This window comes from Brienomyrus brachyistius, chromosome 15 (genome assembly GCF_023856365.1).
Source record: "Brienomyrus brachyistius isolate T26 chromosome 15, BBRACH_0.4, whole genome shotgun sequence".
Classification (NCBI taxonomy): Eukaryota; Metazoa; Chordata; class Actinopteri; order Osteoglossiformes; family Mormyridae; genus Brienomyrus; species Brienomyrus brachyistius.
Window position 1 is genome coordinate 5,539,719 of NC_064547.1, and position 20,833 is coordinate 5,560,551.

The 20,833-nt window shown below is 42.8% G+C and overlaps 1 protein-coding gene across 3 annotated transcripts; it reads right to left on the minus strand.

The window, feature by feature from the left end:
* nfil3-4 (nuclear factor, interleukin 3 regulated, member 4) lies at window positions 1-20,591 on the minus strand. Of its 3 annotated transcripts, XM_048977643.1 has the most exons (3): window positions 16,990-17,326; window positions 1,420-1,519; window positions 1-1,199 (listed from the first exon to the last, which is right to left on the minus strand). In XM_048977643.1, the coding sequence occupies exon 3, from the start codon at window positions 1,194-1,196 to the stop codon at window positions 405-407; it is 792 nt and encodes a 263-aa protein (XP_048833600.1). In that variant the 5' UTR covers window positions 1,197-1,199; window positions 1,420-1,519; window positions 16,990-17,326; the 3' UTR covers window positions 1-404. The 3 variants fall into 3 exon arrangements, with proteins under 3 accessions (XP_048833600.1, XP_048833602.1, XP_048833599.1); XM_048977645.1 differs by lacking the exon at window positions 16,990-17,326 and adding an exon at window positions 20,488-20,591 and having other exon boundaries at window positions 1-1,519; XM_048977642.1 differs by having other exon boundaries at window positions 1-1,519; window positions 17,092-17,326.
* Window positions 20,592-20,833: the final 242 nt, after the last annotated feature.

Here is a 20,833-nt window from a genome sequence, read left to right on the forward strand (position 1 = left end):
TTTGAGATAGATGGCATTCGGTGAATGAATCAGAATTGCATTGAAAATACATTAGTAATGCAGAGTGTAAGATGGCAGGGTAGGAACATGAAGGGCTACAGCATATACAGGCTTCCAAAGGGGAGCCTTCCTGTGTGACCATACGTTTACATTTCAAAAACTGAATTTCGCATGTTGTCGCGTTTTGATCCTGAGCCGTTTCATGCCTCCCCAGCCCCGCCGATGCTGAGGGATCAGCCTGCGTGTCAGATAAGTGGTCATTTCAGGCTTGCTGCATGTGGACCGCTTAGCGATCCGTGGAGGTCTGAATTAAAGCTGAAAGTTAATCATTTGGTTCAGTATGGACTTTCTCTCAGTCCTGCTCTGTGTGGTCATGGATCCCTTGCTGGCTGGTGTATGTGGATTCAGTCAGTCATGTACAGTATCTTGCGGGGTGGTGTTAAGGACTCTCCGTCTTTCGTCGCTCCTCCCGAGTCAGGCCTGCAATGCTGGCCGCGTATTTTCAGCCTCAGTTTATGAGGCAGTGCAGTACTCAGGTCAGCCTCCAGGGCGGCCGGGACCTGCTGCTCTGCCTCCTCATCGCTGGGCTTCTTGGGGCCCAGGATGGGCCTGGGAGCAGCTTGGCCAACCCAGTGGGCAGGGGGGTGGGGCAGCAGGGCAGGAAGGAACAGCGGCGAGTGCGACGAGGCGAATGGAGGGTAGCGGTCGATGCCGAAAGAGTAGCCGGTCGTTGCAGGAGTGTGCATGGAAGAGAGAGGGGAGATGGGGTGAGCGGAGGGTAAGGAGGAGTGATCGCCATCCCGGGGCCACCGGCCCCAGAAGGGGTCCATGGGCCGGCTGGGGGGCAGGGGCAGCAGGCTATGCTGGGCGGAGGCGGAGCCGGTCAGGCCAAAGCGCAGTCGCAGTGCCAGCAGCTCCGCCCGCAGCCGCATGTTCTCCTCGCTCAGGGCCACCAGCCGCGTCTCCAGCACATAGTCACTGACGCGTCGCTTTTCCCGCGAGCGCTTGGCCGCTTCATTGTTCTTTCGCCGCTTCTCCCAGTAGGAGGCGTCCTTCTTCTCCTCCGGCATGAACTCCCGCTTGCGCCGTGAACCTGTCCCGCCCAGGCCGCCACCAATCATCGGCTCCAAGCCCAGGACCGCCATGCCCCGTTCCATGGCGCCACCCTGCACGGGCATCGTGAAAGGCACCTCCATGCCCTTGTGTGAATGAGGTACCAAGCAACAGTTCCTGGATTAGTAATTGCGCACTTTTCAGTAGAAATATGTTTTTTTTTAACGTCCTTCGGTTCTTCACACTTGGTGACTAGACTTAAGTAATTTCTTCTCAGACCTTAGTTAATGCTATTTCAGTAAGCTGTACACATAACGGCCAGTAAGCAGTTAGTCACTGGCGAACGTCACTTAAAACAAAACTTACTGTGTGTGAAATCACAGTGCTCTGAATGTGCCTGTGCGGGCACTCGTCTGTCCTGTGCGGTCCCCTGCACACTCACTGCTGGCCACGATCTACCATCCACCTTGAGAAGTAAGAACCAAAAACATCTTTCAAAAAAAGCTAAACGTGCAACACAGAATTAGACAAAGAGATTAATTTGTTTTAGGACAGTGTGCGTACTGTGTAACATTTCTTTGCACAAATCACAAAAAAAAAATCTAAATAATTGAAATACTACTTCAACAATGAAGCGCTACTTCAAAGAATTCATTCAGAATTCAAAGTTAAGCGCTACTTCAACAAAGAAAATAATCTAGGGATCTACGTGTTTCATACCAGATTATATCAACTGGGGGGTGGCAGGGGGTTTGGGTCGCGGCTGATGTGTTGGCAACCGCTTAGATACTCAGGTGTGATCTACAGGTAACCTTCCGTTTTAACATAGACACATATATTCACAGACACATATATTACACTCAGATGAGTGTAAATGCTCAATCACATCTTAAAACCCCTGACCAATGATGGGATCAGGTACAGCAACTGTAATCCATAGCGATGGCAGTTTTTTGCTGTGTGCGCTATGGCAAAGTTTGTTCTCTGTTCAATGTAGGTGTGTAAAAAAAAAAAGTTGCGTGTTGGTGCATCTCTGCACGGATGTCTGCGTGTGGGTGTGATGTTGAGTATGAAATAGGAAGTGCATACGTGTAGGTGTCCAGCGTTTAGGTACAGCATTCTGTCATCCTGCCATATTTCTTTGATCATTTATGTAACATTCATACAAATTATAAAAGTGTTCCTGGAAATGAAAAGACAGACCCTGGCAGTCAACCAGTTCTGACATTTATCAACTTCAGCTCCGCAGAAAATACTACCTAATACTAAAAATACTAAATACTAAATAATACAAAAAAAAAGAACTATTCATGAAAGGTTGCAGTCAACTCTATGAATGCTCCATGACTTGAGTTGTGATCTTCTTGTTTGGTAAAAGCACGCGAGAATGAGCCTGGTTGTCTTAGACAGACAGGAGATGCAGGGAGAGTTTCCCCACACATGGTCTCATTAGTGATGACAGACTTGTTATAATTCCATCCATCCATCCATTTTCCAAACCGCTTATCCTTCTGGGTCGCGGGGGGTCCTGAGCCTATCCCGGAAGCAATGGGCACGAGGCAGGGAACAACCCAGGATTGGGGGCCAGCCCATCGCAGGGCTTGTTATAATTATTAGTAATAATTATTAATGCATTCAAGATAATTACTTAGATCCCGTGTTACACACATCAGTATATTTCGTGGGAAGTTGATGGTTTTGTTAAAAGAGCGGTTTTGCTGTTGCTGATTTACTCATCTGGTGGCAGTTTCTTTAATAAGTGATGCCAATATATGTTACGCAGTACAGTAAAGAAATATATTCTAAAAATACATTCCCAAGCAAAGCCTAAGAAACAATTGCGTAGTGTCTGTTGCTGCCTTGAAAATCGCAGAAAAATAATGTTTTCAATTTAACAATAGTAAAACGTTGTCTAAATGCATTGCACGTTACCGTAATTTTCTTTTTAAACACGTGTCACCATTCATAAATTGATTCATATTGACATTTTCAGTATGATAACACATTGTCAGCTAAAGTAATAAGTATGAGAAGTAGATCTGCAGTAGATTATCCATGATTATCCATTTATATAAAACAATAATAGCATCCCATCATATGTGTACCTCCTCACTGAATTACCTATTTTTCAAATAAAACAATGGTAGGTGGAAAGTGAACAACAGCGTCAGTTTCTAGAGTTATTAGCACATAGTTTTGACCAATGAATTTATGTGGTGATTAATTTTGGAAAACAAAACACCTGTCAGCCTAGAGAATAAGAGATGAGTGAGACTTTCACGACCAACAGATGATAACTCAGAAGGCATCTACCCCCGGTAAAATCACCATCATCGTCTCTCTTTATGTAGACAGAGCTGAAATGAATGATTTACTTGTTATGCTAACACAAAATGGCTCTTTCCTTTGGTTTTAGCCAGTCGCGCAGTTTCACGTCGGGCCCGACAGTCGCGGCACTCTGAACTTGAGTAGCTGAAGCGACATGCGTTTCTGGGCCCAGTAAATTCCCCTGCCCTCATACTCTCGGCAAAACCGGACTCCTCCACGTCTAGACAGGCTGAGCAAGACGCAGACGTTGTAGAGAGCGGCTGGGGAGAGGAACGTGGCAGACTGGTCGCCCAACCTCTTCTCAATATTACACAGCCCCTGTGCTTAACTTCGAAGAACAACAGGTTTAGCCCAAATTGAGAGCAAAAAAAATCCCCACGGATTGACTCTCATTTATACGTTCTTGAAGCCATTTTCTAACCCTACTTCATTTGGTTCTCATGCGATCTCTGAAGGTCAATGGAGATTTTTTTTTTTTTTTTAAATAAAACAGAGACTGGAGGTGGGGGAGATGGGGAGGGGGGCCCTCCCTCTAGATATAACAGTATATTCTTAGGAGTATTGTATTAGACACTGTGATTGAGAACACAATGACTGACCAAATGGGAGCCAGGATGCCCACAGCAGGTGTTATGGGCTGATAGACATCCAGTGTTGGAAAGTGAGTTTTTCCCTGGTGAAATGGATTCTGGGAAAAGAATGTAACAGTGCTTTTTTCAGGCCCTGTACAGTAATGTTAGTTTTCTTTGGATGGGTTTGAAACTGATGAAGACCAAAATGAACTTAAAATCTTCAGGAATTCCCCTTTGATTTGACCTCAGTTAAGAAGTTAGAACAGCTCTCCTTTTTCAAGCATTAATTGCCTCAAATATAGAAAACAATAGAGTACTTATAAATGTATATGAAAAAATTCAAAAACTGCTGTTTTGCAGTTATTACAATGACAGAACGATAATTATACAGAAAAATTAAAAGACCACTCTATATATTTTTTTAAATCTGCATTTTTAAATCCTGGTTTAATCCTGGTTCTGCTGGCAGAAGGCTACGCTGAGCAGCAGGTTGTTTCCAGGTTCAAAATTTCTAAGACAGCAGTACATGAGAATAAAGTGAAGCAGGAGACACTGGGAATGACCAAAAACCAGCCAGAGGGCAGAGTCATCCTTATAATGCCAGTGATGACCGTTAACTTATCCGACAGTGCATCATGAATCGCAGGATGACATCAAGTGACCTTCCAAAGGAGTGGGAAACATTAAGTGCAGGTGTGAAGTGCACTGCTAGGACAGTCCGTATCAGGCTCCTAGAAGCAGGACTGAATAAAGCAAGGAAGAAGCCCTTCATTAATGAGAAGCAGAGAATAATCAGGCTTGAGTTTGCAAAAAAATATATATATATATATATATTATTCACAGACGCACACCCATAAACTGAGAAATAAGTTAAATTTAAAAATTGTACTGCGGTCTCAATTTTTTCCAGAGCATTGGAAAAGAACAGCTTCCACAGCAGTATGTAATTCACTTCTCATATTTAGTTTGCCTAAGTAGCTTTTTTTGTTGTATTTGACCAAGTAAAATAGACAAATCTATGCGGAGTTAGCCTGCTTCTCATAGGCCTTTCAGTGTGTAATAAGTGCAGCACGTGGACTAATATTCATATGTGATTAGTTAGCTAATCGCACACACTGAGCTGGGTCTTCGGAATATGACAATATGACATTATTGACTTTCTGAGTCACATTGTAAGAGTTGGTGTTATTTTAGCAGGTTCCACAACTGGTGCCGATGAGAGTATCTAGAAAATTTAGTATTATTTGACAATCAGGAATGTAATTCAGCAGAATCAAAACAGGGAATGAGATAGACAACCCATCAGTCGTGGGATTTACAGAATGCATCTGGATATTAACAGGATTGGTATTTCTGCTCGACATGTGTGGATGCATGTTTTGTAGAATTTGTCAGCTCCTGTTATGAAGGTGCACCTGTACCATCTATAACTGAACTTCTCATAGTGATCGAGCAGGCGCTGCCTCTTCTCTCTAGCCTTCTTACACGCCCCTTCTTCCTCGCATGCGTTCCTGTTTCCTACCATACAGGGGATGACGGAGGGGTGTACACATGTCCGTCGGAGATGGAGAATCAGAAGAAGATCAAAGAGACCGAAATCTGAGAATGGAGAGGCATTGTAGTGTTCAAAACCACAGCTGTTGAGGCTATCGCACACATACACACGCATGCACACACACGTGCATGCACACATGCATGCACGCACATGGACGCACGCACGTACACAGACACACACACACACAAAACACTTGGTGCCTCTGAGCCCCCTCCGTGTGTGTAAGTAGAATACCGAGAAATAGTCTGTGGTCAGCCTGTTATTATTATCATAATTACACAAACTGAAACAATGAAACTGTGCAATTAAAAACAACTTCTGCACAACACGGAAACAGGTAGCAACACATTTATCACTTTCTGCAGCAGCTGAATGGATTGTTGCACTTAAGTTGTCATCCCAATGAACAATGAGCATATTTTTGCAGTAAGATTCTCCCGCTTTTTGGGCGTGCATCACCACCTCCTCTCCTGCGCCTCACTGCTGATAAAGCACCACTTATTACATAACCTGTGCCCCTGAGCCAATGCCAGTGGTGCCCCTGTGTGGTTCCATTCTTTTAACCTGGCATTAAATGTGCCCTGCGTGGTCGCACCCATATTCGAAACGGCCTCCATACACACCGACGAGCCGAAACATTATGATCACCCTAACGTGAAACAAAAAAACGTTAACTATCTTATAAAAACGGTACATGCCAAAGTCTGGGACACAGTACACAGTAAGCTAACATTCAGCACTCGTAGTCGGCATGATGAATGCAGAGGAAGTGGACAGCGATAAAGATCTGAGTGACTCTGACAAGGGCCAAACCGATATGGTCAGATGACTGGGTCAGAGCATCTCCGAAACAGCAAGGCGTGTGGGGAGCTCCTGGTCACCCGTGGTGAGTATCTACTGAGAGTGGTCCAAGCAGGGAAGAACCACAATCCACTGACAGGGTGTTGGGTGGCCAAGGCTGTCCTGTGTGGTACACAGCAACAGAACGGCTACTGTGACACAAATGGCACATACTTTTGATATCTGTTAAAAGAAACCATCACTAATCTTCATATTGGATAAAAACCAATTTGCGAAAAACATGCTATATATCATACGATCACATTTTACTGAAGGGGACATGAATAATGTAGTACATGCTTAGTTAATGCATTAATTAACCAGTAGCTAAGTGTTGGTTATGTACCAGTCCCATGCTTATTAATCATTAATCAGTCATGATAGGAACACTGTGCTAAGTCACTGAACCTCCCTATAACCTGCTGAACATGGGACGGTGTGCAGACTTCATTCTACCTTTTGTTTTTCACACTCCTGTTGTCTGATCAGCCTCCCCCACACACCTGTAAACCAATCAGCTGGCTTCTCTCATACACCCACTCTCTGAGGCTACGGGCACAACCCAGGCAGGGTACAACCCAGGATGGGGCACCATCGCAGGGCACACTCACATGCCATTCACTGACAATTTGGTAACATTAATTAGCCTCAGCATGTTTTTGGACTGCGGGGGGAACATGCAAACTCCACACACATATAACCATGATAGAGACTCAAACCCTGGTCCCAGACGTGTGAGGTGACAGTGCTAACCACTGCACCATCATGTCACCGCCCCCCCCCCCCCCCTCTTTGCTGAAGTTTAAAATTTACATCAAGGATGTCAGACTAATTATAATTTGGAGATGCGTTTTCATTAGACTTACTTTGTGATTAACTGTGATTTTTATTCATAATGGTCTTAAATTTCCATTGTGCATAACAATTTTTCATTATTATGCTGTAGGTTATTCATTAAGAATAGGCTGTTGGCCCGTAAGTGCATGTGAAGGGTTTGTGGAGACGGCAGTCCTGTGAATCCTAGTGTATGGTGCCCCAACCTTTAATGTGATTGACTGAAGGAAGTTTGAAAGTTCTCCAGGTGTGCTTTACCATTTTGTACCAGCACTTTTTGTGAAACCCATACTCATAAAGCCAAATAACTGTTCTTATAATTATTGTAACATGTTTATGAAGTATTATTAACATGGCTATAAATATTTATAAACAGGCATAACACATTGCTTTAGGTTCTAATGTTAATTATGCATTACGAATTATGCATTACGAATGCTTTATGAAGCTCTCATCTGTAATGCACTGTAAATACCTTCATAATGCATTATAATGGTCAGTATAACCATTAAGGATGCTTTGTGTCACATTATGAAGTTACTTATAGTGCATTATAGATGAGAGCTTCATAAAGCATTCATAATGCATAACACACATGGCTATAACGTGCTATGCCTTTTTATAAATAGTTATAGCCAGGTTTATAATACTTTATGAATTCATTATAATGCATTATGAAGGTATGTGTAATGTAGTATAATGGCTGCTTAAGTAAAGTGTTACCAAAAGGTCATTTGCATTTGTAGTCATCTGCAGTTTGCAGTGGACATGTGTATCAGGGGTATTTAGGTACAAGGATTCTTGAGGCCCGTAACCCTGAATACAATAAGCAGATATAGACAATGGATGGATGGATGGATGGATTCTTGAGGTTTGGGGAAGCCATTTGAGTTACCTGGTTGGACTCTGTGACTCATCTCTTTGTATGTTATTTTGATACTGTGACATTTTCGAATATTAACTATGAATGAGTAAATTCTTCCATATCCTCTCACACACTCATTGTTCATATATATATCATATATATATCTGCTTGACATTCATTTAAACTTCATATTGACAAGATTGTAGTCAAGGTAACATTCAAAATGTATGTAAATAAAATGATATAATTTCAAAGTTACCATGATTTGTATTATTTAATACTTTAATAGAGGATTCGCTTTGACAGGAACCGAAAGGGGGGAGGGGGGGGGCAGCTTGCCACAGCTCACATGCTCGTGTGAAGTTTATATGCCGTGAAAAAAGTTGAAACGCAGCAGCTGGTAAAACTTACAGCTTTATGTTCACTGACTTTCTTTGTCCGTGAAGCAACACAGTCACCTTGGTTCACAAGCTTTAACTTTTTGTCCAGTTTCATTTTTGCCCCTTAAACTTTTTAAAACATTTGATGTCCTTAACTGACCAGAGGGACCAGAGGGATGTGGCCCTCCCTTCAACTCCGAGTTGCTGTGTGAAATAGCACACGGAGAATCTTCACACGCTGCCCTGTTGTCTGTGTCCTGTGAAGATAAACTCACCACAAAGATGTTTTACTCATCACAGCTGTCGTTTGCAATGTACCGGCCCATTTGGGGCTCGGAAACTGGGTACTGCCAGTGGGGGGCAGGTATGCAGAGGCAGGAGGATATTAGCTGTGAAAACTCACTGGTTCGTATGGTCAGAGAAGCACTGGGTGAAAAGGTGCTGTAGACCTGCATTGTGGGGGCTGCGGCCACCGGGTGGGGGGGGGGGTGTCAAAGGGGTGGGGGTGTTCTGGTGCAAAGGCTTTAGGTTCTAATGTTATATTGAATTATATTTTATTTAAATTTAATGTAACCTAAGTAAATACTACAAATTAAGAAACTACTGGGAAAAAAATGCTATACAGCTAAGAAGTGATTTTATTATTACTGTATAAATGCTCATAAATTCAAAGACATAGCGACAACATTGAAATCCATCCATCCATCCATTTTCTGTAAATCTTTGTCCTATTTAATATTATTATTATTATTATTATTATTATTATGCGACATTCCAGTTTTTAAATACAGTCCTTGAATGGCAGTTTCTAAAAACCTTTTGATTGTCCAATGAAAATTTTTTCTTTTCCATTATTGTATTTTTCAAACCTGCCAAATCCTGAATCTTCTCCTTATTTCACTCAAGGTCTTGTAGCAGTTTACATTTCATTTGGTATATATAAAAGTTCAGAAATAAACTGCAAACTCGTCACTGCGTTGCACTCCCCCCCCTCGCCTGAGATAAACAGCAAACCCGTCACTGCGTTGCATCCCCCACCCCTCCCTGCACTGGCTGCTCCTGGTCTCCAGTGGCCAGAGACGGACCAGCGCAGGCCGGATGTTGGTCACGGTTTAGGCACCGTTGTTAAGGACACATCGGGCTTCCCTCTGCTGTTCTAACGGTGCATCTTTTCGTTAACTAAAGAAACGGATCCTTATAGAGATACCAAAATAGAGGGTGCAGGTTGGCGGGAGAGTCAATCACACTGTCAGCTTCCAAAAGCCCCTTGCAGTTTTTCAGTGGTTAGACAGTTCAGAGGTGACATGAACAGCTTTGTGAAACCACTGAATCTGGTGGGAGATCAGAGAGTTACCCCCAGCAGCCCTGCATTCCTTACTGCATTCTGCGACTCTATTACGATGTCGCCCTTCCTGTGTCCCATCCGATGCCCGGCCGATGTCCTTCATTCCCTGATCCTCTGCCACAAGAAAGATGTTACATATTTCAGTTCTCAGTTCTACTCCATCCTTCCAGCCACCTTCCAAAAATTTATCCTAGAAAGGTTTATTTAATTTATTTATTTATTTATTTATTTATTTTTTTTTTGGGGGGGGGGGCTTGCATGTGTTGTGAGTCCATTGCAGTAAATTTGATCAATTTCAATAACCACTCATGCATTCGTGGTACTTATTTTAGGATGCATTTAAGTACTTCAGTACAAAATAATTCTATTTTTTTGAGACTACAAGATACACAGCACTTTCAGTGCACATCTTAATCCAAGTGACCGTGTAATTGGTTTCTGTGTCAGTAATATTATGTAGAAGTATTTTTGACCTTTTTCACGATGACTACTGTTTATGTCACCCTGGGATGGAGAATTATATAGATGACTAAAATGAATATTGAGAAATTATTGTGTAATTACATCAGATCATTTACCATAAAATATGGTAAAATATTCTCCCACTCGAGGGATGCTTGATAAAGATGGTCTATCTGGAGACCCCTGTAACATCACTGTCCCCATTTTAGACAAAATAACTCATACTTACCAATACATTATATGTGACAGGTGGTAATGAGATCAGTCATTGTGTTCAGTATTAACCAACGTTGACACACATAAGTGACAGATTTTCAAAACCCACCACCAATTCTCAAATGAGTCTTTCACCTTGAGTGTAACACACACGCACACACACACACGCACACACACCTGCACACACACGCACACACACACACACACACCCTGCCCTAACCATAACCATAAGTAACCAAGCAAAATACAAAAGTTTTTTTGTTTTTTCACTGATTTTTATAAAATAGAGTTTTCCCTGGTCCCCATAAGGGGAAAAAAAACTGATATTTATCACGTTATGGGGACATTGTGTCCCTATAAGGATAGGTATACCCACTCGCACACACATACACACACACACAGACACACACACAGACATACACACACATACACACACGCAGACATACAAACACACACACACACACACACGTTTTTTGAAAAGCAACAATAAAAGATGTTGCTTGACCACAAACACAGAAGACGCCAAATAGCGGTGAGAGCAACATCCAAGCCTTAAAATACCCAAGAAGCTTCTTCCATCTGCAGCGGGATTGCTGCCACACAAACCCCCAAACCTCAGCACCCCCTCCCCCAACCCCCAAATGGCCCCCACTCCCGCTGAGCTTGGGCAGACTAGTTGCGGTTTGCCTGCCAATCCTCACCAACCTTATCTGCGATAGACACACAAATCATGAAAAAGAGCCCAACTAAATATACAGACCAAAACGCACCAATCAGAACAAATGCTGCTTCACATACTTCCGCTTTCTATCAGCTTATGATGTTCCGTTGCTTTAATGGCTCGTACCGGAATGTGTGTGTGTGCATTACGCAGCGAGCGTGTATGTGCATTACGCAGAGTGTGTGTGTGTGCATTACGCAGAGTGTGTGTGTGTGCATTATGTGGCGTGCGTGTTTGCATCATGGGGCATGTACGCTGAAGTCGATGTCCATACGCGTCCACCCGCAGACCCACCACAACGATAGATAGGTCGGGAAACCAGGACCTGCAAGGCCTAAATTGGGGCGACTCCTCCCCGAGACCCAAAACCACGTCGCTTATTCTAGCCTATAGTTTCCATTTTTTGGCTTATTGTGTTAAATGGCATTTTTCAAAACTTGTTCGCATTTACCTACATGTAACAATTGCCGCCGGGCAATTAATGACATAAATCCATCCATCTATCCATTAATCTCTATCTCTTAATGGCTTATCCGGGTCGGAGGGGGCTGGATCCTGTCCCAGACAGTGTTAGTGACTTGCCCAAGGTTGGGGTACACCGTTGCTGTCGATCACAGCAATCAATGATTTATGAGGAAAGAATTGTGTTCTGTTGTTTGGGGGGGGGGGGGCGCATCTTATCCGCAAAGGGTCAGTGTGTATTGTGTGCTGGTTTTTCAGATTACATTTATGTCAGCTGTTCAATCCCAGGTGTGAGGACTGTTCTGCCAATCAGTCCACTAATCAGTAATCTGTTTAGGGAGTTGCGGCCCTTTCTGGATAAGATTGCCCACCCCAGTTTACAGAAACTGAAGCTACGTGCATTCAAGACAGTCGATCATACCGTGAGTGTCATTAGGTCCAGTCATTCAGGGCTATAGCCCTGAATAAACTTAACTTAGCCCCTGGTCACAGTAGCTAGAAACGCCCCTGAATTAAACTGCTATACATAACAACAACCCCTGCATTGTGACTTATGTTTTCTGAGGCTTCTAGCTTCCTGTGAGTCTGCGCCAATACGAAAGGGCGATTGGTGGATGGAATTTCTTATTAGGAATTTGATTTATCGCTCAGTTATGTGCATTTGTGGACATTTAAAAATTTAATCAATTTAAACTATACTAACACAAAACAGTTGGCACTAATGAATGCCTAATTGCACCTTATGTTTAAACATTACATTTGAATAACTCTGCGTAGAGTCAGTGGCAGACTGTACCAAAGGCCTTTATGGGGAAAGGAGCTAATTACCAAGCGATTATTTTTGGTGGGAACTATTGATTTCCATTGCAATAATATATACAGAAGCGCAACGTGACGAAGACAATTTCTGAAAAAAATGAAGGAAAATGGGAAACGAATGGCAAATGTATGCAAATATGAAGCCGGATATGAGCACGGCTGCACATACGCAAGAGTAGCAAATGTATGCGATTAATGGAACAATGCTAAAAAGCTAAATGCTGAAAGAGAAGGAGAACGAAACACAAGTATAACTGAGCCACAAGATGCAGACGATCAGAATAAGTCATTGTTTTCTTTGTAATTATTCCTTTACCATGAAATTCATAAATGCACTCCTTTCAAACTCATTAATAGTGAGACTTTTGCTAAATTTATTCCAAATGCACATGGTGACGCCCATTTGTAACTGACAGTGCCTGTAGTGTGTGTGTGTGTGTGTGTGTGTGTGTGTGTGTGTGTGTGTGTGTGTATCCCCTGCTGGACTGGTAGCTGACTGTGTCACGATGGGCAGGGGCCTTTCCTGCCCCCCCCACCTTCTGCGGTTCGCCCCCCCCCCAGGGCTTTGACCTCCCCATACTGTGCAGACTGCCACTTCTGAAGCACGTTGCTGTCAGGCAGGGCCCCGGCTCCCCGAGGCCTCCTTGCACGTGACACCTGCTGCTTATTGACGTGCTAATTTTAGGTTGCTTTTTAGCAAAAGCTTTCAAATGTTTCATTCTGTTACCTATTTGTTTTGTCCCCGACACCTGTTTTTCAGTTTCCGTTTCTCACGTGACACACTTCAAGGAGCCGACACACACGAACACTCACACGAGCACAAGGGCTGCGCCGTTTGCCGTCTTAAAACAGGGCGGTTTTAGGAGAAATAACATGGGTCCCGTGGGCTGGTGCCGCAAGCAAGAGCCACCTATACGTTCCATGCTGGTGCTCAAGATTTACGCTTTATGATTATGTAACTATAGACAAAAGCATTAGTAAAATAAATGAGTGAATTTATTCATGGAAAGAGCCGAAGAAGTATATGATATGTGTTGTTATTTAAGGGTCAGTATATGTGCGACAAAAGTTAATTAAAGCTTTATTACCCTATTAAATGAGCAGCTAGGTGAGTAGGTGTAGTGGATGTTTGGCAACATAACTGCCACATTAATATTCATATGGGTGTTTGTGAGAATGATGTTGCTTATGATGGCAGGGAATTGGAAATTCCCCACTTCAGAATGATCTGGAACATTGTACAAGTCAGCGGCTTGTCTCTAAAGATCATATTAGTGAATTTTTCCTTTCTGTTAGATGTTCATCAGTCAGCATCTGTCTTCACATGTCACTGTATGGGGGCGTATGTTTGAGTAGGCATGTATGCGCATGAGTCATTGTATGTATATGTGTGTTTGTTGCATTTTGATGGACGGGCATCCCATTCGAGGTTTAGCCCTGCGTCCTGTGCTGTCTGGGAGAGGTTCCAGAACCTGACTAGGGTCAACAGGAGATGGATCCCCCTTTATGCCTTTGTGTGTGTGTGTGTTTTCTGAGCTGCTCTCCAGGGAAAGAAGGATGAAAACGGGTGTTGGTTCACACCTGGGTCTTTAAGGGGTTCTGGTCTTGCTTTAATTAGCAATCGCAGGGATCTGTACAGCACATGTGTGCAAGTGAGGCTGTATGAGCAATCCTGTGTGTGTGTGTGTGTGTGTGTGTGTGTGTGTGTGTGTGTGTGTGTGTGTGTGTGTGTGTGTGTGTGTGGCCAGGAGTTCCATTAACTGATATTTTTCAGCTTTGTAGTTTTCATTATTTGCTGTATTTCCTGACAGAGAATGCCAAAGACCACACAGAAACTGGGGTCATCGCCACAGCACATTCTGACGGACATTTTGTCCAAAATGGAGTTTTTGCAACCCATGTCCTGCAGAGACGTTTTCAGGATTCCTTGTACAACACGGTAATGTCACACATCTCCATGCTCTTCCCAAGATGCCGTTACACAATCATGCCTCCGGGCCAAACCGGCTATTACGTGGTTACCTCACATCTTGTTGTGACTGCACAGGGCTGAGCTAATTAGATAAACTTGCAGACAGTGGCGAAGTGTTGGGTGAAAACATTTACATGACTCAGTTTTTTCAACTTTTCAAACTTTTTTTTTTGCAAGTGCCCTTATCTTGAAGGGAACAGGTACACAAGATCAGCTCTAACATCCCGCTACTCTAGACTGTTCCTAGATTATATTTTCACGCCATTAACTGAAACTATGAGCATGAAACACTGTAACACGCAAAGTATCTTTGTGGTATACAGTAAGTGTGCATATGTTTTATCCTAGTGCTTTGCTTCCATGCCAAATGGAAAATCAGTGATTTCACTTTCACATTATATGCCAAGTAAATTTGTTATATTGAGCATCAATACTCATGAATGAGCTTTACAAAAGTAAGACGTCAACCAAGATTCTACTGATACGTACATCGGATTATTATGAAAACATACATTTCCCATCTTCCCATCTTTACTTTACTAATAAAAATAAACATTTTCAGCAACTATATAAGAATGAACTTGTTGTCTTGAGTTTCATATAATAAATTAAATAAATATTAATTGTTTTTATCCTTTAGAATAGTAGCAGACTTTCTTTTACATTATTTTCTAAGTTAAGCTTCAGTCATTCATCAAACATAATAAATAGTTCTATAAGCATTTCTTTATCTTTAAGCTGATAATGTAAAGCATTTTCTTTCTTTACTATAGATGAATTTCAATCTGTTATTAAAAAAGAATGTTTCTTTGTTACAGATTCCTTTCCTAGGTTGTAACTTTACATGACGCTGGCTAATGCACCCGATTGTGTATTTTCATTTCATAGGTGAGCTTTGGCGTTACTCTGCTCGAATGCAATCCACACATACAACACAGGTTAAATATCTGTCAGTCCATGCACTGCATCCATGCATTGCCGCTACAGATTTTCGGCCCCCCAACCCAGACCAGTCTTATTATGTGGCAGATTTTGTAGGGTCCCTGTCACATAGGGGCCCTTGCAATTGTCCCGACAAATGTCCTAACTTCTATTTAATGGTGCCCCCGAATGCATCTGGTCATGTAAGATCTTTGGTGAAATGCCCTGTATCGCTCTCACCAATGATAGCGTTCCCTCCCTCGATCTTTACCCACCGCCGCTTTTGCATCGTGATCATATTTATTGTATTATGTTGGTATTCTTTTATTGAGTCTCATATGCATGCGTGACATTGTTCTGGTCTGTTGCTGTGTTTGTCCCCCGCTCTGAGTTCCTGTGTTATGATAAACAGTAGATTACAAAGAAAAGTGTCTTCCAAAGCACGTCTTTAATGCTGCCATGCCGGGGATAAAACACTTGGGTAAGTGGTGCATTACATAACACCATTCTAGCACAAATGCTCAGCAAATGCATCAGGGATCCCCACTGCAGTGTGTTGCTCTCCTATGGCACTGACCAAATTTTAGGCCTTCTTAACTCACTGCGGAATTGTTAGGAACGTTTCGGTTCTTTAAATCTGAACAAATTGAAAAAATGAATCGCTATCTTTAGGCAGGTACTTCTTCATAAATCCTAACACAAGTATACTTGTGGACGGTTTTGTAGTTCAGCTGTTAATGTACTTAGCGAATTAAAAAATATATTTCTTTTGTGATGATTAGGCCAATTGTACTCTTTCTTGGCTATTGATGATAATTATATTTGTTTGGTATATATTCTGCTGACACATTCTACATTTTAATTTCTCCTGAAATTGCACTGATATGAAAAGGCAAATCCGTAAAAGGTTGCTGTGAGAGACTATGTATTTAATTATTTTCTTTTTGTTTTACCCTACATAAGATCAGTTATTCGTCACTTTGTAAAAGTTAGGAAAAGCTGAGAAAGTTACCAATGCAGAAGTATGTGCCTGACATTGGCTTATATGTAGTTAGTTATGGCAATTAAAAAAAAAAAGATAACTGCACTTAAAATAGCAGGTGTTAAATAGAAAGTAATTTGTGTTGCAGAGATCAGACGCTATTGCAAGTCACTCAACAGGACACTTTAACACCTTGTGCTCAGCTCTGAAAGCGGCAAAACTTTTCGTGTCACTGATAAATTAGTGCAAAGCTGTTTGATACTTTTCAAAAATCCATCTCAATAGTCGGTAGAGCTACAGAAAGAAATCAACCAGAGGGAAATGCGGAAACGCCTGAAAACGGACAGTCATAACATATTTGATTTACTGCAGCTTGTTGATGTTAATACTTGCAGGATTAAATACAAAAAGCACCCCAGTTATGCTGTGTTTTAATGCAGCTGTTTTGGACGTCAGCTTAGATGCATGCGTTTTGTAAAAGTACGTATTGTAAACGCGATAATGGCTGCGAACGGTGGGCTATGCTGCTAGCATACTTTACAGCGTTGATGCCCCGTGGTCCTATCAAAAATTTCCCGTGGCCCGTGGTGAGCTACGCAAGTATTCGTTAGCGTTTTAGCCAGCGTCAAGCTAATCAATTGAAGAAGCAGCTGCCACCTTACCTGTGACACGTCGGTGGCTTGTGCACTGCAGGCCTCTATCCACTTGTGGTTTGAAGAACGACAAGAAAAAAACAACCAAAAAAGACGCTTTTTCATTCGTACCTGTCACCAGCTCCCTTTTGACGTCTCGTGGTGGATGAGGCTGCGTGGCAACTATTGCTCTGGCTGACCTGGCGTAGTAGTTCAGCCTGGGGGGCCGGGTATAAGCTTGTGGCCTGTCCGTCAGCCTGCGTTATACAGTGCGGCACTCGGCTCACTGCGCCAGTGGTAGCGGCTGGGCCCTGCTGTGGGCTGCAGACAGACTGGGGGAGGCTGAGTCAATCCTGCCCCCTCTCAGCCTCTCAGATCTACTGATACCTGTCTAAGTCACCCTGTTGCATTGGCAGGGATTTTTCTCTCTCTCTCTTTCTCCCTTTAACCACCTTCTTCCTTTGTTCTGCTTAAGGTTGCCACATTGGTGTATCTACATCCTTAGTGCTATTCCTACCTTCAGATATAACACTTTTACCCCCAAGATCTTCAGAAAAACCGTACATCCAGTTACGAATTTATCTCTAATACGCAAAATACAGCATAAAGCCAATAATAAAGAGTAAGGAATAATAAAAGTGACTTGGAAAAAAGTGTAATACACATGTAAGTGGATTTATACAGACGTTTTAGACTGTTTCTCTATAAGTGCCCAGCAGAGCTACAGGATCACATTGTTAGCAGTCAGTAATATTTATCTGTGATTGTGCTTATTTATAAGGCACAATGAAAGACTGTTCCAGAAGATGCTCATGGACTCAAAGAGACACGTTAAAGAGTAACTTCATCGCAATCGCTGGCCACATCCGGTCAAATAAGAATTAAAACTGAAATCAAAAACTGTCTGCAACACCTGTATTATAATGTCAGCTCAAGTATATCTCATTCCATCCATCCATCCATCCAATTATCTGTCCACTCATCTATCTTCCTCTTCTTCAATTTGTAACATTACATAAAATGTCACATTTAACATCTCACACTTCGCAGCACTGCAATGATTAAGTGCATCGTATAACAATTTTGAGCCGTGCCTTGACTGGGGAGGGAGTCAACTGTCAGAACTATAATATGACACAATACTGTGCATCTTGTGGGTCAGGTTGCCCCCTGGTGGCAAATATTACACATGCGGCGTAGTTCTGTGTGCTGACTTATTTTTGACACGCCACAGTAAAACAAAGACCGACTTTGTTCCCTAGAAAGCAGAACGCAATGAGAGCAGTGTGCTTCTGCTTAAACCTTACTCTTGAATAATCAAATGCCAGTTGAAACTGCTTCATGAATCACGGAAAGTGGCCGGCTGTGGTCCTGCAGCCTCGGTATCCCCCCCCACCCCCGAAGGCCAAAGCTCGAAACACGGTGAGTAGTTTCTGTGATGCAAAGCTATGTTACACACTCAGAAAAACTGAGGAGCAGTCAGCTGCATTTATTTGTCGCTCAAACTTTAGGGATTTTTTGATTTATTGCACTCTGTACCCAGGGGTGTGGTGAGGGGGGTATGTACCCCCCAGTATTTCATTTGGTTTCATTCACCCCCCCCCCCCCCCCCACAGTACATGGACCTTTGCATTTAAATAAAAAAACTGTACCCCCACAATCGCACACGCTGTGCTGTGCCCTTGTGTGTATCGCGTTTCAGCAGTGAGGGTTACAGTACCACAGAGTGTCGTGCTATTATGTGTGAAGAAGAGGAATTAAATTACCAAAAATAAAACAAGTGCAAATTGTTGTGAATTCAAGTGGTAAAAAAATCTTTATATTATTTGCAGGGGTGAAGAGTAACAAAGATCATTTACTTGAGTTATGTACTTAAGTACTGCGATGGGCTGGCCCCCCATCCTGGGTTGTTCCCTGCCTCGTGCCCATTGCTTCCGGGATAGGCTCCGGACCCCCCGCGACCCAGTAGGATAAGCTGTTTGGAAAATGGATGGATGTACTTAAGTACATTTTTTGAGTATCTGTACATTGCATGAGTATTATATTTTGAGTATTATATTATATTTTTATATTATAAACTTATTTGAAAACAAATATTGTACTTTTGACTGAACTGCATTTCTATAAAGGTTTTCATTACTCATTATTTTGAAGCATAGCTTTGACGTTAGTGGCCGAATATTCTTTTCTAAAGTGTGAAAGACCATATTGTGTTCATCACAGGAGAAAAACCAATGGCAGCAAACTCCTTCTGCACTGTTGGTCAGGTTGCTGCTGGGCAGATATATAGCTAGAGGTGTGTAACTGGGCTGGTTGTTTTATTCATTTTTTTTTATTTTCTGAGGAAGTTGCATCTACAGAAATTCCGCTGTCTGCTTTAGGCATGCATGTGCGTGGGCGTTCTGTCACTTTACGAGGGACTAAGGACTCGAGGGCTGGAGTTTGGCGAATCAAAAGGAGCGTTATTAAACTTCAACAAACAGGGACTGGAAATAAACCAGATCCTGAGGGATCAAAAAGAGAGGGCAAGAACAGGAACAGATATGGGCTGACAGGAGGAGCGGCAACGATGACTGGACTGGGGAACACAGGACTGGGAAGCACATATATGCTGGAAAAACAAGGGAGTTAATAAGAGGCAGCTGGGAGTGATTAACATGAGGGTTAGAAATGAGAGGTAAGATAAATGAGTAACAGGCGTGGCTTGTTAGGCCCACGCTAGGGAGGAGACAGGAGAGTCAGGTGGATATGGCAGGCAGGATGTGACTCATGTACACACACACACACACACACACACACACACATACACACGCACAGACACACACACACTGGCAAAGCTGTTAGAATACTACTATACTGTTTTGTAAAGGAGGGAAGGGTGTTAAAAAAATGAAAACGATAACGGCTGTCCTGTTGTCGATTCAGTTGTGTTTGTATCACACAACAATGCGTTCACATTAAAAAGATAATGTACCTCTGAATACTTAAGTATTTTTAAAATAAAGTACTCCAGTACTTTAACTCAAGTAAAAAACTGAATAAACAAATTTCACTTGTATTGGAGCAGTATTTGACCAGGAGTATCTATACAGTTCATTGTTGACTTACAACCGCTATTGATTTCGTCAGTCAATTTGGTTGTAAGTCGGTCCTTATTATCATATATACAGTATACTTTACAATAAAGTTATATAATAAGTCATATGGTTTGGTGTTTTTAACCTTCTTATGACCGTTTTCTTAGTTCATTGTTGTTGTAACTGTGTCCGCTGCGAACGGTAGCCTGAGCACGAGATAAATGACTGGGTATCTCGCGGAGATGCTCGCGCCACCGGCAGCTGCGGCGGAAACTGTCATGCACTCGTCCTGCCAGACGGCGCAGTCGTGGCCACATATCTGCCATCTCAGAGCAGTCGTAAGGACGATCAGTCATGTATCGCATTGTCCACAAGTCAAAGATGACCAGTAAGTAATGGAATTGTGTACTTTCTCCACCTCGGTCACCTCCCACCAGCCACTTAGCCTTACCTCCTCTCACCTTCATCTCATCTTCAGCTTCTTCTCCACCTACAGCATGCCCCTCTCGATTCCTGGTAACCACCGGTGACTTTGCATCTGGCCCATGTAGCACTGTACGCATCGTGAATGTGTGATGAGCACATGTGTCTGTCCTTGCTAGCGCTCGTACGCTCAGCGCGCATCATAGGAAAGAGTCCCCCCTTAGGTTTGTTTTGATAATTCACACTTTGCATGCAGCAGAGGTGTGAATGTGTGGTTTGAAAGAACTCCGTGGGGTGACTGTGATAGAGGCATATGAGGTGCTAGCAGGGGGCCGAGGGGCATGGTCAGGGTCTGCCTGCCCCCCACGCCCCTG